The 13528-nt window shown below is 46.8% G+C and overlaps 2 protein-coding genes across 2 annotated transcripts in view; one reads left to right on the forward strand and one right to left on the reverse strand.

Annotated features, from left to right (window-relative positions):
* Positions 1–5033, reverse strand: part of LOC135908471 (exosome complex component MTR3-like) — a 41326-nt gene extending 36293 nt beyond the window's left edge. Inside the window, exons 1-3 of the mRNA XM_065440247.1 lie at positions 4863–5033; positions 4656–4713; positions 4491–4569 (exon numbers count right to left, since the gene is read on the reverse strand). Coding sequence (XP_065296319.1) covers positions 4491–4569; positions 4656–4713; positions 4863–4943 — 218 coding nt within the window. The 5' untranslated portion in view covers positions 4944–5033. The remainder of the gene's footprint in view (positions 1–4490; positions 4570–4655; positions 4714–4862) is intronic.
* LOC135908472 (uncharacterized) overlaps positions 1–13528 on the forward strand; it is a 125872-nt gene that overhangs the window by 54420 nt on the left and 57924 nt on the right. The window contains exons 2-3 of the mRNA XM_065440249.2: positions 7839–8084; positions 11009–11078. Of these exons, the coding sequence (XP_065296321.1) occupies positions 8034–8084; positions 11009–11078 (121 nt within the window). The 5' untranslated portion in view covers positions 7839–8033. The remainder of the gene's footprint in view (positions 1–7838; positions 8085–11008; positions 11079–13528) is intronic.

Consider the following 13528-nt stretch of genomic DNA (forward strand, 5'->3'; position numbering starts at 1 on the left):
ACTGGGCATTTTGAATGCGTGATGCCACCCTGGTGGTGAGCAAATATATATATCAAAACGTTTATTTAAAAGAAAAAAAAATGCAGAAAGCGAGTGGGTGGAGCCCCTAGTCCAGGGCCCCACTGGCTTGAGCGGTCCGCCGTGCTTGGTCGAGAAGCGCTAGTTGCATCTCCCGATCCTCGCTGGCGAGCCAAGTCTCCCACTGCTCCCTTCCGGAAAGTTTGCCGGCTATTTTTGGTGTATTAATTTTGGGTGGCCTGTTCTGGCAGTCCCACGTAATGTGGGCGAGAGTTGGCCGGCCTCCGCACCAAGGACAGCGAGCGCTGTACAGCGTTGGGTGAATGGCATTTTTCAAATAAAGGTTTGGAAATGTGTGCGTCTGTATTCGGCGCCAGTCATAAGAGTCCTGCCTGGATAGGTCAGGGTGTGGTGGACTGTACTTTCTTCGCTCGCGCCGCTGGTGCTCAAGGATTTCTCGTGGTAAAAAGGGGTTTTCGTCAGAGTGGTCGGCCGCTCGGTTGACAAAAGCACGAGCTGTGCCGTATGCTCTCTCATTGCCCTCGAGTCCTGCGTGACCCAGGCACCAGACGATCATGTGTTTCTGCGTTAGGTTGGATCCTAATAGGTGAGTGGTGCTGTGTGGTAGCCTCCCGGTGAGGAATAGTCTACATGCGACTTGGGAATCTGTAAGAGTTATCGACGATTGTCCCAGAGCGTCCTTAGTTTTAATAGCTAGCGCGATGGCTGAAGCTTCTGCGGTATTCGCAGATGCAACCCTAGCCGTGGCACAAGTCACAAGCCCTTGATTTGCAGCCGCTCCTACCACTGCGAGGGCGTATTTGTCAGCACCACATCGAGCGACATCTGTGTAGACTGTATCCGGGTTTCCATCGAATTGCTGCATTAACTTTCGAGCTCGAGCATTTCTACGTCCCTGGTGGTATTTTGGACTCATGTTCTTAGGGATTGGGGCTACTACGATCCTTTCACGAAGGACTCTGGTCAGAGATTCGAGTTCTTCTCCCGCATACTGTGGATGAGTAGGGTAACCCACGCGGCAAAGTAATTTTCTGCCAGAGGTGGTTAAGCTAAGCCGCTCCCGTTGAGATATGAGCGTCGCTGCCCGTAGCTCCTCGTAGTTATTGTGAATCCCGAGGGCCAGCAGGCGTTCAGTAGAGGTTCCCTGTGGTAGGCCGAGAGCCGCTTTGTACGACGTTCTAATCAACGCATCTAGGGCCTTTAGTTCTGTTTTCGTGGGGTCCTGGAAAGGGAGGCTATATGTGAGACGACTTAGCACAAAAGCCTGAACGAGCCGGATCGTCTCTGTTTCCTTGAAACCTTTTCGGTGATAAGTTACTCTACGGATCATACGAGAGATCTGTTTCACCGTAGTCCTAAGGGTTTTAATGGTGTGGTCTACTCGTTTGTTGCTTTGCAGCCACAGATAGACAGGGTGTCTACCAAGTTGACATTTCGAAATTCCCTGAGTTTTCCAGGTTTTCCCTGAGCACCTTTGCAAAATTCCCTGAATGAGCCAGAACTTTGTTTTATGTCAAGACAGGCTGACACCACGTTGCCCGATGCTGTCACTCTCTAGTAAGCTGCTGAAACAAAAAAATGACTTAATCCAGTTTGAATAGTAAAGAGTACTATCTATTTTATTTAAAAAGAAAACAGAAGGAAGGTGTTAGTAAAATGCACAGCGAAAGAAATAGTAAAGCCCATTCCAAATTGAGTCGAACATTTTCAAATACGAATGAAAAGGAGATGCATACATAAGTAAATATTTTTTAATATCAGCTATTTCTATCAACTGATAGCAAGCTCATCTGTATGAGGTCCTGAACTTTGTCACAACTAAGGTTCTCTCTCAGCAGCTGGGAAGTCAACCTCAACTGTCCTGACATACTCTCAGCCCGTACACAACATCTCAGTGTTGGGTTTCACTGCTTAAACAATTTATTTTGGTTTGGATGAGGGACACATGTGTCTCAGCGTCAGCCATCACTTAAATTTTTTAGCTCAAGCTCCTTCAAAAAGGCGCCGGCACCCTTCCTTTCCCGTTAATTCCTCAGTGCGTCGGTCCTTTCTGTTCTCATCCTCCTTCTACCACGCTTTCACCACATGGATCATCTGAAGCATCCTCTTGGTCAGTTGTACAGTCAACATTTGATTTTTCGGACTTCCGAGGGGCCGCAAAAAAAAAGAAAAAAAAAACAGGCAGTCTGAAAAAAAATTAATGCATGTCTTTAACTGCCTTTAAGGGCTAAAATTATCACAGGCACGTCTGAAAAAGCTCTGAAGGCCTACCAGTACGCTTATTAGGCATATCAGGGCTCGTACTGTGACAGGAGACGGGGTGCACGCATGTGTAATTAAGGAATACATACTATGTCCTGTGACAATTGCCCCCTTCCCACGCTTGTTATGCTTCGCCGCCTAACACTAGTGTACCGCGGCGAAGCTAACTTTCGGAGACTGGCATTACGCAACGCGCTGTGCTCTGCGAGTTTCAAAGCCAATCGCGAGGATTACAAAGGCGGAGTCAGTGCCATTGGTGATAGCGGCGAATTCTTTCAATGAAAAACACGGCACCGCACGGCAAGAAGCTTAATAGCGAACATAGAAGCAGCTAGGCCTAACGTTGCCACTGTGGTGGTTACGGCTGCCAGCGGATCTGCCTGCGAGAGTGCCGGTTCGAGGCGGCGAGATAATCAAAATAGCGGCGGTGGCGGCTTTGATTAATGCCATTTCAGACCTGCAGTCAGGGCAATATACATTGACTATATGGAGTACGTGGTGGTGCCGCAAAACCGTGCAAATTATCGGGCATGTCCGAAAAATCGGGCGTCTAGAAAATCGGTCGTTAACTACTCTGGCAATACATCGTGCCGATGACACGGCGTCAATGACGATTCGTCGCAATTCCTCTATTACTGGAGCCAGCATTAACACGACTTTCGTTCCCTTTCAATACCGTTACAGCTAATTTTCCCTGATGGAAGCACAAATTCCCGGAGTTTTCCCTGAGTTTTTCCAGACTGTTCAAATTCCCTGAGAATTCCCGGTTTTCCCGGTTGGTAGACACCCTGGATAGAGTTGCCTGCAAAGCACAAATCACAACCCGTCACACTGAGTTCCACTGCTACTAAGAAGCTGGCCCACCTAGCCTCGCTTTGTTTTACCTGTACATAATTATCTGAACTCTTAAATAGAGGAAAAAAAGCTGCATTCATTGCTTATATCATAGCGATATCAACCATCGAAAAGAATGCTCCTTCCTTTATACGCCTATGTAGAAAGTGTGAAAAGCAACACTGCCCTGTGTCTGAAATGATCAGGGCTACTAGCTGAACACTGCCTCAAACTATAGTGCCTGGGTCTTGAGGACAGGTTATGAAACACTTTCAAAGCTTTACAAAGTGAAGCGATGGCAACATATGCAGCTATATGGAAAGCTTGGAGAGACTAGGTTACGTGTTTCCTGCAAAACAACATGGACAAATGATCACCAGCAAATAAAAATTTGCAGCCAGAGTACCAATCGCTCCACTGTAACATATAGTTTAAAGTGCCCAATAAAAACTTTTTCAGACAAAGTCATGCTAACCAGTGCAATCAGATGGGTAGTTAACCGAGAGGAAATGCAACTAAGATGTTTGCAGTCAGATTTTGCGAGTTAATGTGGAAGATACTGACAGATGATTGTCATCTGCTGACAACTACTTTGACAAACCTTGTGCTTGCCTCAAGACACAGCTGTCACCAACAGTTTAGCAACAGTCAGCTCATATGTGGGCCAACTCAGCTGACAAACAGCCTGCAGCATCGCAATCTGTCCTTTTCTAAAACTAAGTGTAGAATAATCTGTTGATTGCATCGACAGATATGTGGTATATATGGTATACATACATGCAAGTAAGAGAACGAAAACATTTGTGAGCATATCTTTGAAGACCCATATGATGTCCCTCTGCACTTGAAGGCGACAGTGGAGCGAAAGTACTACGTCAATGATACAGTGCAGCCCAGCCGAAGGTGATATGGGCGTCGTGGTTCCATGTATATATTAGCAGAGACCCTGGTTTTGCGCTAGTCCAACGGCATTCTTCCAGCACCGCCTATGTGGCGCAGACCTGACACAAGTACACATCGTGCAGTACGTCACGCTTGGCGTTTTGATCGGATGCGTTAGCAGAGCAGCAAGACCAGCATAGGACGCAGATCAGCGACTATAGTCGGTTGACAAACCGTTTTTGGGTGCAGGGAATGGTCTTTCGCTTTCGCTGTGCATAGCAATGCAGTATGTGATGTGACTGCCTAATATGATATTATGCATTCACCGCGCCAATCCAATGCAGAAGACATAGGAGGAGATGCAGCGTGGCGGTGCCAAGTTGTGACACTAAGCTCAGCGTTACCCATGTACTCCACACATGCCTGAATTTGAACGAGCACTGACGAACCTGCAGCAAAATTGCTCTACTCACACTGAACAAACAACTTTTGTGTTGCCCATCTCGATGTAGGCGGACCCTTTGGCTTGGCTGACCACTCCTGTTTTTAAAACTGTGGGATAAATGAAACAGAGGCCACAGTGAGTGGTACCGCCGACAGACTGATGCGTTGGAAGGGAAGGAAAGCTTGCAACTCACAAATTGGACGGACGTCTACAAATTGCCTTCCATCATGACGCTTTCCCGACTGATTTAGCTGCAAAGCAAAGCAACAAAAGAAATTGCATGACTTGAACCCGTGAAGCGATCAGCTCTTGAGCTCCAATGACAACTCGTTATAGAACATCACACAGAACACAGCCAGAAAATGTTATATAATGAAAACATGACAATGTGCAACCTTACCAAAGTTATCTCGCGCTTTTGATACAGCACATAACTTTTGGAAGTTTCGGGACCACAATTTCTTTTCGAATCTTTCGGCATGCTGCTTGTTTACGCTGCGGCTACCGCGCAAAACTAGACACGCGGACGAGCGGCCGCGTTACCGTCTTGGCTTGATTTCAAAATGGCTTGACATGCGGGTGGGTGGATGGGTGTTATTAGCACGACCTACTGGAACAGTAGGTCGTGCAGTAGGTAGGTAGTAGGTAGGTAGGTCGTGGTTATTAGCGTCCTTTTTGAAACAGAGCAGTGTGTTGCGCCACCAAGCTTTTGCTATTGTACCATAGAGATCATACTGTCTAATGTCCTACCTAAGTTAAACAATAAAAAAAGAAAAACTATGAACTATCACACCCACATTTTCTGATCCCCTAATGCGAACTGTGCTTTTCTACGTCTCCGTCCTTCGTCGTTTCCCCATAGAGGTTTCCCTACTTTTCTTCCACCAATCCTCCAATCGCCTCGGGTGTCATGTAGTTCCATCTACTACTGGCCGTCTTCGGCGAGTGCATCTGGTGCAGCCATGAAAAGTACACCTTTAGAGATCTGTTTTTGTTTCTGAAGTGGTTCTCGCTATCAAATGACTTTCAGCGCAAGCATTTAGAAAAATTATAGGCTTCGAGATCCATTATTATTGTCCTAAAATAACCACCGCTAACGCTGGCCATTCATAGGACGTGGAATCGTTAGCCATTGTTACGACGTAAATCCTAAAGGCTATGCTTTTGCTCATTGCATGTGGCGAAAGCAATTGCAAAAATCGAAAACGCGTCATAGACCGCGGGTTTTGATCGCTTTCGCCACATGCAGCCAGCAAAAGCATGGCTTTCAAGGACACTCTCTCACGACTCGTGCCCACTTAGGGGGGTAGGCCAAGAATCGGGCGGCAGGAGGAAGCTAAAGCAAATTCTTAATTAAAAACGGGAAACGCAAATTAAAAGAAAAAAATCAGGAAACGTTGCAATAACCAGACTAATATTCCCAGCGAGCAGTCAGACTAACTGAAAGGTGAATGTTAAAAGAGGCTACAATCAAGGAGATAATTAATCTTTGTAAATAATTTGGAGAAACCAATTTCGGTGAAATGATTCAGGAAGGGATCGTTTTCTTTTTTTGTTTTTCACCGGGACTACACATATAATAATAATAATATATGGGGTTTTACGTGCCAAAACCACTTTCTAGTTATGAGGCACGCCGTAGTGGAAGACTCCGGAAATTCAGACCACCTGGGGTTCTTTAACGTGCACCTAAATCTAAGTACACGGGTGTTTTCGCATTTCGCCCCCATCGAAATGCGGCCGCCGTGGCCGGGATTCGATTCCGCGACCTCGTGCTCAGCAGCCCAACACCATAGCCACTGAGCAACCACGGCGGGTCAGAAGAATAAAAATAGGTTGGATTGCATACGGCAGACATTGCCAGCTCCTGACTGGAAGCTTACCATTATTATTGAAAAGTAAGGTGTGCAATCAGTGCATTTTGCCAGTGCTGACATATGGGGCAGAGACTTGAGAATGAGTTAAGGACCGCGCAAAGAGCGATCGAACGAAGATTGCTAGGCAAAACGTTAAGAGAGAGAAAGAGAGCGGTTTGGATCAGAGAGCAAACGGGTATAGACGATATTCTAATTGACATCAAGAGGACAAAATGTAGCTGGGCAGGGGATGTAATGCGCCGGTTAGATAACCGTTGCACCATTAGGGTTACAGAATGGGTAGCAAGAGAAGGAAAACGCAATCGAAGACGACAAAACACTAAGTGGAGCGATGAAATTAGGAAATTCGTGGGCACTAGTTGGAATCGGTTGGCGCAGGACAGGGGTAAATGGAGATCGCAGGGAGAGGCCTTCATCCTGCAGTGGACATAAAACATGATGATGATGATTATGATGCTGCTGATGATGTTGATGATGGAGGTGGTGGCCCCCCCCCCTTCCCCGAAAAAAAATCCTGGGTACGTGCCTGATCTCTGGTATCCTTTCTTAGAAGGACAGCCACATGGAAATGTGAGTGCTGGTCGCCTCTGCATGGGCATACAGTCGAGATTGGCACGTAAATGAAGTACTCTACTGAAGATAGTGTACTTTAAATACATGTTATTATTTTGGTGCTTCACGGATACTTTCTCAAAGCGGTATTTAGCACGTGTACCTAAATACTTTAGGTGGTATCCTGTAGTGTCTTAGGAAAAATTTTAATAAGCGTCAACGAGTCGGCCAATCGCAAGCGCAGGCATACACTGCCTCGCTATGCGTACTTGACCTGTGACGAGTATATTGACATATTACGAACCGTTATCGTGACGGCAATCACCACGACGCCAATAAGATCCCCAGGTAGCTGCCGATCACAGCCATACAGTCTCTCATAAAACTGGTGCGAAAATCTCGAGCACATTGTGGTTTTATTACAGCAAACCTGCGAGCGTCTGTTGATGCACTTGACAAAATCGCTTTAGTGATGCAGGGCTTCGTTTTCTTTGTGCTATGTGTTGCAATTTTGAAGTCCCTAGAATAAAACGAAATACTTTTCTCAGTACTTTTTTTTTTACTCTATGCAGATACTTTTAGAACTTAGGTATTTATAGTACTCTGTAGAGTAAATATTTTGTTATGCTATTGGGTAGCTTGTCTTAGAGACTTCCTTCGAGTATCGTGTACGACTCAAGCCCGAGATAGTTTAGGCGTCGCCTCTGAGCGTAAGAGTTCGAGTGGCTTGCGGCAAAGCATTTCCTCTAGACTTACGGAGCATGATCACAATGCCGATGACGGCAACAAAATCTGTCGCTCTTCATATTGGTGAAAAGTGTGTGTAGGTGGGGCGAGGTGACCAGGGATAAGGCGGCGTGAGCCAAACTGAACTTGCAAGGTCTTCAATATAGTATGAATCCATGAATCTTTGCAGAAAGAAAAGAAACACTTGAAAATAAGAACAGTTTTACAGACGTGTCAGAGTGTCATGGAAGCGAGGCCGAGAAACGAAGAGGAAGAACCGAACGAGAGACCGGGGCCACGTGGTCACGCGCGAGCACGAGCTCCGAGCGAAGAAGAACGACTGGCCGTCGTCTGCGGCGGCCGTGTACCGTGCCCCTCGAAGACCTGCCAAGATCTGCGTGCGCTGGGTCGCAAGCATGGACATTAGCAGCAGAGACAGCGTCATTGTCGTCGCCACCTTCTGCTGCGTGAGTTTTACAAGATTTAAAGACTGTTTCTTCTACCCTTTCGCTTGACGGGTGCATGAAATGTTTCGCCAAGCTTAAAGCTCACACTTCGAACTGTGCGCATCGCACACGGAACGATATGTGGGCGTTGTTCTGCTCAGACTAGGAATTATGTTACGCTTAGGTCACCTCAACGCATCCTGTTCGCATGTTGCGCCTTGTCCCGCCGTATCCGAGCAGGAGTCTTCCACGGTGAACGTGCGATCGCTAGTGAGACATGACTGCCGCTAGGACAACGCCTAGAAACAACAGACACAAAAGTAAACCATCACGAAGACAAAGGCCGCACTTTCAACAGCTTTATTTCGGATACAGACCGAAGAATAATTATACACATGATTGCATGAGCGGAAGGCATCAATCACACCATACGAGACAACCGGCACTCAAAGAATCTGCAACCTCGGAGTTATACAGTTGGATTGACTTATCACTTACAGATGCGCTGTCTCACTTTTTTTAACATAAGCGCCTGCCATTAAGTCGCGTGGCATTTGATTCTTGCTCTCGCCAAAAATATTTACATTACAGAATCGTGGTTAACAGTTACGGTCCTTGCAGTGCGTAAGTCAGCACATGTATAAGCGGTGCGTTAAACCGGCTGCATACCTCGACATTAGATACTTCGAAAGCTGGTTGTCTCGCCAAGTGTGATTGACGCCTCTTGCGCATTCGACGTGTGTAAACTTATTCTTGGGTCTGCATGCCCGAAATAAATCAGTTTGAAGCACGGCTCTTGTCGTCGTGTTTAAATTTTGTGTATGTGGTTTGTGTGCGTCCTCTTAGTGGAAATTTCGTCTCAAAGCAGGCAGCAACTATGTAGGCCAATGACAAGGCCTTCTGTAACATGCTAAGCGCGTCAAACAAAAAAACGCCTGTGTACTGTCCATTGGGTACAGGTTAAGGAACCCCATGGAGCTGGTCGAAATCATTCTGGAGTCACCCACTATGGCGTGTCTCATGACCAGATGTTTGTTCTGGCACGTGGCGCCCCATAATTATCTTTAAATAAATTTTGACGATGTTCACAATGGCGCTTCCGGTCAGACTATGCAACCACCGAGGCGGTTGGTGTCGGGGCTGTTGGAGTTAGGTCAGTTGAAGTCAGGTCGCCTGCACGTGGCGCACTGACTCAGCAATAGGCTCCCGAAAGAAACTGAACAGCGCCACAACGCAGTGTGCAGAGAAGGCAGACTCAAAAAGGCGCTGATGCTGATTATCGTCCTAGCCATATATAGACCCTACTGGCGAGGCCTGGGTAAGTGCTGTTAGGCCTGATGTGTCGTTCCCATCCAGCAGTGGAATGCGAAAGAGGCTGTGCATGTTGGCACCCTATGTTCTCTATAGCCTTGACACGGGTGGTAGCTGTGATGTCGGCCCACAAGAAGCGGTCGCCATATTAACACCCACGAGTCGTGATGTCTTGGCACGACCTCTGATCCGACCCGCCCTCGTTGGAGTCACGTAAATTAAAGTAACAAAAAATTGCTCTCGATAGCTCGTTTTTCGGCTGTTTCATCTCCAGTTCTAACGCTGAAACGAGACGCGTATTGTAATCACTTGAAGGGTCACTGCATGGCCGAGAAGGCCGGAATTTTCACTGTGTGGATTCAGCCTCTGCAGCATGAGCCCTTGTGCCGCGGGCACTGCAAGAAAGTTCAACGTACGGGTCATTGCAGACATTGATGAAACGCGCAGCTCTGCGTCTCGATCCAATCTACATGCTCAAGGAGCGTATCGAATTGAGTAATGCTCAGTTCACCAATAGTGCTTCATCTGCAACGCAGTTCGAATCGAATCGCGAGCGCAAAAGCGCGTTTTATTTTCTTCCCACAATATGCGGGCTCTGAATGCAGTTTGAAATCAGCTGGATCACGACTGATAGAGGGTTTATTTCTAGCCTCTATATATAAAAAAATGAAAATAGGGCGTAGGCTGTGACTTACGCGTGGTGAATATGTCATGTTCGTTAGCCAGAAAGATACCGTAAAAGCCTATATAATAGGGACCCTCATATGTGCACGAGGCAAGATATTGGGATAGCGAGAACAGGAAAAAAAGAGTTTTCATCCGCGTATAATGCAAGTGAGGCAAACTAAGTGTAAACATTTATTCACATCAGAGTTGCTTCTTTAAACAACATCGTCACTCGGTTGCGCTTTCTTCGGACAGCTCCTTGCCCAAGAACTCTTTCCACAGCTCACTTTCTGTGTTGTCGAGCGCGTTCGAAATGCTGCACTTCTTAAATTATGGGGTTTTACGTGCCAAAACCACTTCCTGATTATGAGGCACGCCGTAGTGGAGGACTCCGGAAATTCCGACAACCTGGGGTTCTTTAACGTGCACCTAAATCTAAGTACACGGGTGTTCTCGCATTACATTTTTTCGCATTTCCTTTCAAGCAACAACTAGGCCAACAAGCAGTTCTGTTGTAACGAAACCAAGACTTTGAGCCCGTCTTCTGGCGGGAATTTCTGTTTGGATCAGCATATAGTACGGCGGAAATTTGGGACCAGCAATTGAAATAAATTTTCGTAATATTCGCGGGTTTTTACGTAGTTCACAGAAACAATGCTGAATGAAAGAACGTTACTAGTAATAATTAAAAAACAAACATCCAGCCAACTTCTGCGCATATGTGAGTATATGCCGCTGTTTTCACGCACCGCACTTTTGTACCTGTGGTGCTTAATTCACTATCGCAACATATCTCAAATCTGAATGTCATGGGCGATCGCTGGTACACGTTTTATCACCGTATAAAAAAATGGGTACGTTTCGCACGCCGTCACGTGGAAAAGCACGCGCGCGTCCGTTGACCACATAACTCGCGTTCCTTCTTCTCCGCGCGGCGCTAATAATGTGGGACCGGTTTACTTTCGCAGGTCAACAATTTCGTGATCTTTTTGGTGCACGTGTTCCCACCTGAGGGCAGGTTCAACAACGAGGACGCAGGTAAAAGCATTGAGCGATTTCGCGCCGTGAGCGCACGAACGAAGCATTACGCTTCAGAACAGCTGGGCGCCGTGATTTTGTGTAGATCACTCAAGTTCGTGAAGGCTTACGTACAATTAAAGGTAAAAGAAAGCTAAATTCTTGATTTTTACGTCCCGAAACCACGATCTCATTATGTGGCACGCCGTAGTGGGGGGGACTCCGGAAGAATTTTGACCACCTTCGGTTCTTGAAGGTGTATACCTAAATCGAAATTCACAGGTGGTTTTCTTTTTTTTTCATGTCTCCCTCATCAAAATGCGGCCGCTTGCAGCGGGGAACGAACCCACGACCTCGAGGTCAATATATAGCGCAACCGCACTATACCACTGCATGGGCCACCGCAGCGGGTGTGCATAAATTACGTGCGCCCATTTGGAAATGGAAAGTTATGTGATATCTCAGACTAGTTAACAGGTGTATATCAAACTGGCGGCAAATTGTTTTTGCGGTATGCACTGAACTGTGAGGAACATAACTTCATGCAAGGGCCCTTTAATCAGGGCACACCACTAGATGAACTTGCGCAGGCTATCACGTTCGCGGCGTCATTGTTGTCGTTACGATGGTAATAAGCTCTTTCTTTGTTTCTTTTTTTTTTACAGAGTGAGCACACGTATAGTTTAGCAGTAGGCATCACCTTTTGTAAGTTTGTATGTGGACTCCCACACCTCATTGCGCCGGCTTTGGCAAAAGGGGTGATTGTGCCTGCTGCTCGAAGCTGTTGATCGAGGGGCGTTCAATAAAGATTTTCCCCGACCCACTTAATGTGGGCTGAGGATCGAGCCCGCAAGCTTTCATATTTGTTGCCGTTTGCCCTACTTTCTTTACACCAGTTTTGTAGAAGTCCTCAGGTTGGCCCTGAGCCCTGACTTGACTTCGGCGACGAACGTATATATCCCCTTCAGGATATTGCCCGATTTTCAAACAAATAACTTCCATATGGAAAAAGGAGGAAATTTGAAGGCATAATGTCGGGCGAGTGAGAGAGATATGGCGAAGAATCTCATATCTGCCTGAGCATGCTCCACTTGCGCAGGCGCAACACGCGAGTGGCGTGCAGGAGCATTGCCTTTCGGGGCGGCTTTTTTGACAGCGTGCCATGCGTGCAGATCTTGAAGTATGACGTAGTAGTCCTGCGGAAACCCACAAGGTGGAGACCTCGGGGTGGGACCACAAGGTGGAACCTCGGGTGGATGTCTGATTTTCCCTTTATTCAGATCTTGAAGTAGTAAAGACAAGGCGCAGAAGACCAGGACTCAAGAAGAAGAACACAAACGACAAGACCGGCGCCTTGAGTCCTGGTCTTCTACGCCTTGCCTTTACCACTTCAAACATGAACCAACTAGCCCAGGCAAGAGTTTTACTTGTGCAGGTCTGGATGGCTTCCCTTAATTATGTCAGAAATTTTACGTGATAGGTCCCCGTTACGGTGGCACTTCTCGGCAAAAAGATCTGCCATCACCACTTCTTACTGATCTTCTTGCTGATCTTCTTGCTGATCTTCTTGCTGAAAAAATGCCAGTATCACCTTGCTAGCTAAAGGTTGCGTGCGCACCTTTTTTGGGGGGGATGGTGAGTCGTAGTGCCTCCTTTTCATGAGAATAAACCCATGTTTCATCCAGTGTAATCACTCTTACAAAGTCATCTTGGATATTAAGGCACGTGCAGGTATACAGCCGTACGGCTGCACATCACTCGGTCCTCCTTGGGAAGAGCAGTAAACAAGCGAGGAACCCAACGTGCGAACACCTTTCGCATGTGCAAACGTTCTCGAATATTTCCCATGAACACTACATTGATCTTGAGCTCTTCAGCTATTTCTTGAATTGATACGCGGTGGTCTTCCAAATAACTGTCTCCCCCTTTTGTAACAGTGGTGCGATGAGGTCGACCGGGAGTCGGTGCCGCTTCGACCAAGTTCAGTCCACATTAGAACTGCCAATGCCAGTACATGAGGGCGTCATACGAAGAGGCATCTGTCCCATACATCGTCGTGATTCCTTGGAAAATGTGTTGGGGTGTGTTGCCTTTGAGATTTAGAAAGTTATCAACTGCCCTGTACTCCACTGGCTCCATGCTCCCACCTTGTTCAGTCTTCAGACCGGTGAAACAAAAATGGCTATTAGGAAAGAGCTGAATATTTTCCTCCAGTTTATGGAGATACACGCCTATAGCCCTGTGTGAAATGTCTTTAATGCACGCCAACGCGAAGTCTATCGGAGCATGTCTTTATTGAACAACCCTCGTAATACGTAAATGCGCTTTTTAGCTTCACAGTTCGTTGATAACGATTGGATCAAGAACAGTTGAATTGCTCGGCCATTGCGAGACGCCCTTATCTCCACCTTGCTTATCGTCTTGCTTTCATATGTAACGATGTTGCTGCTTTTGCCGCGCTTTCGTTTCAG

The sequence above is a fragment of the Dermacentor albipictus genome, chromosome 3, assembly GCF_038994185.2.
Source record: "Dermacentor albipictus isolate Rhodes 1998 colony chromosome 3, USDA_Dalb.pri_finalv2, whole genome shotgun sequence".
NCBI classification, from domain to species: Eukaryota; Metazoa; Arthropoda; class Arachnida; order Ixodida; family Ixodidae; genus Dermacentor; species Dermacentor albipictus.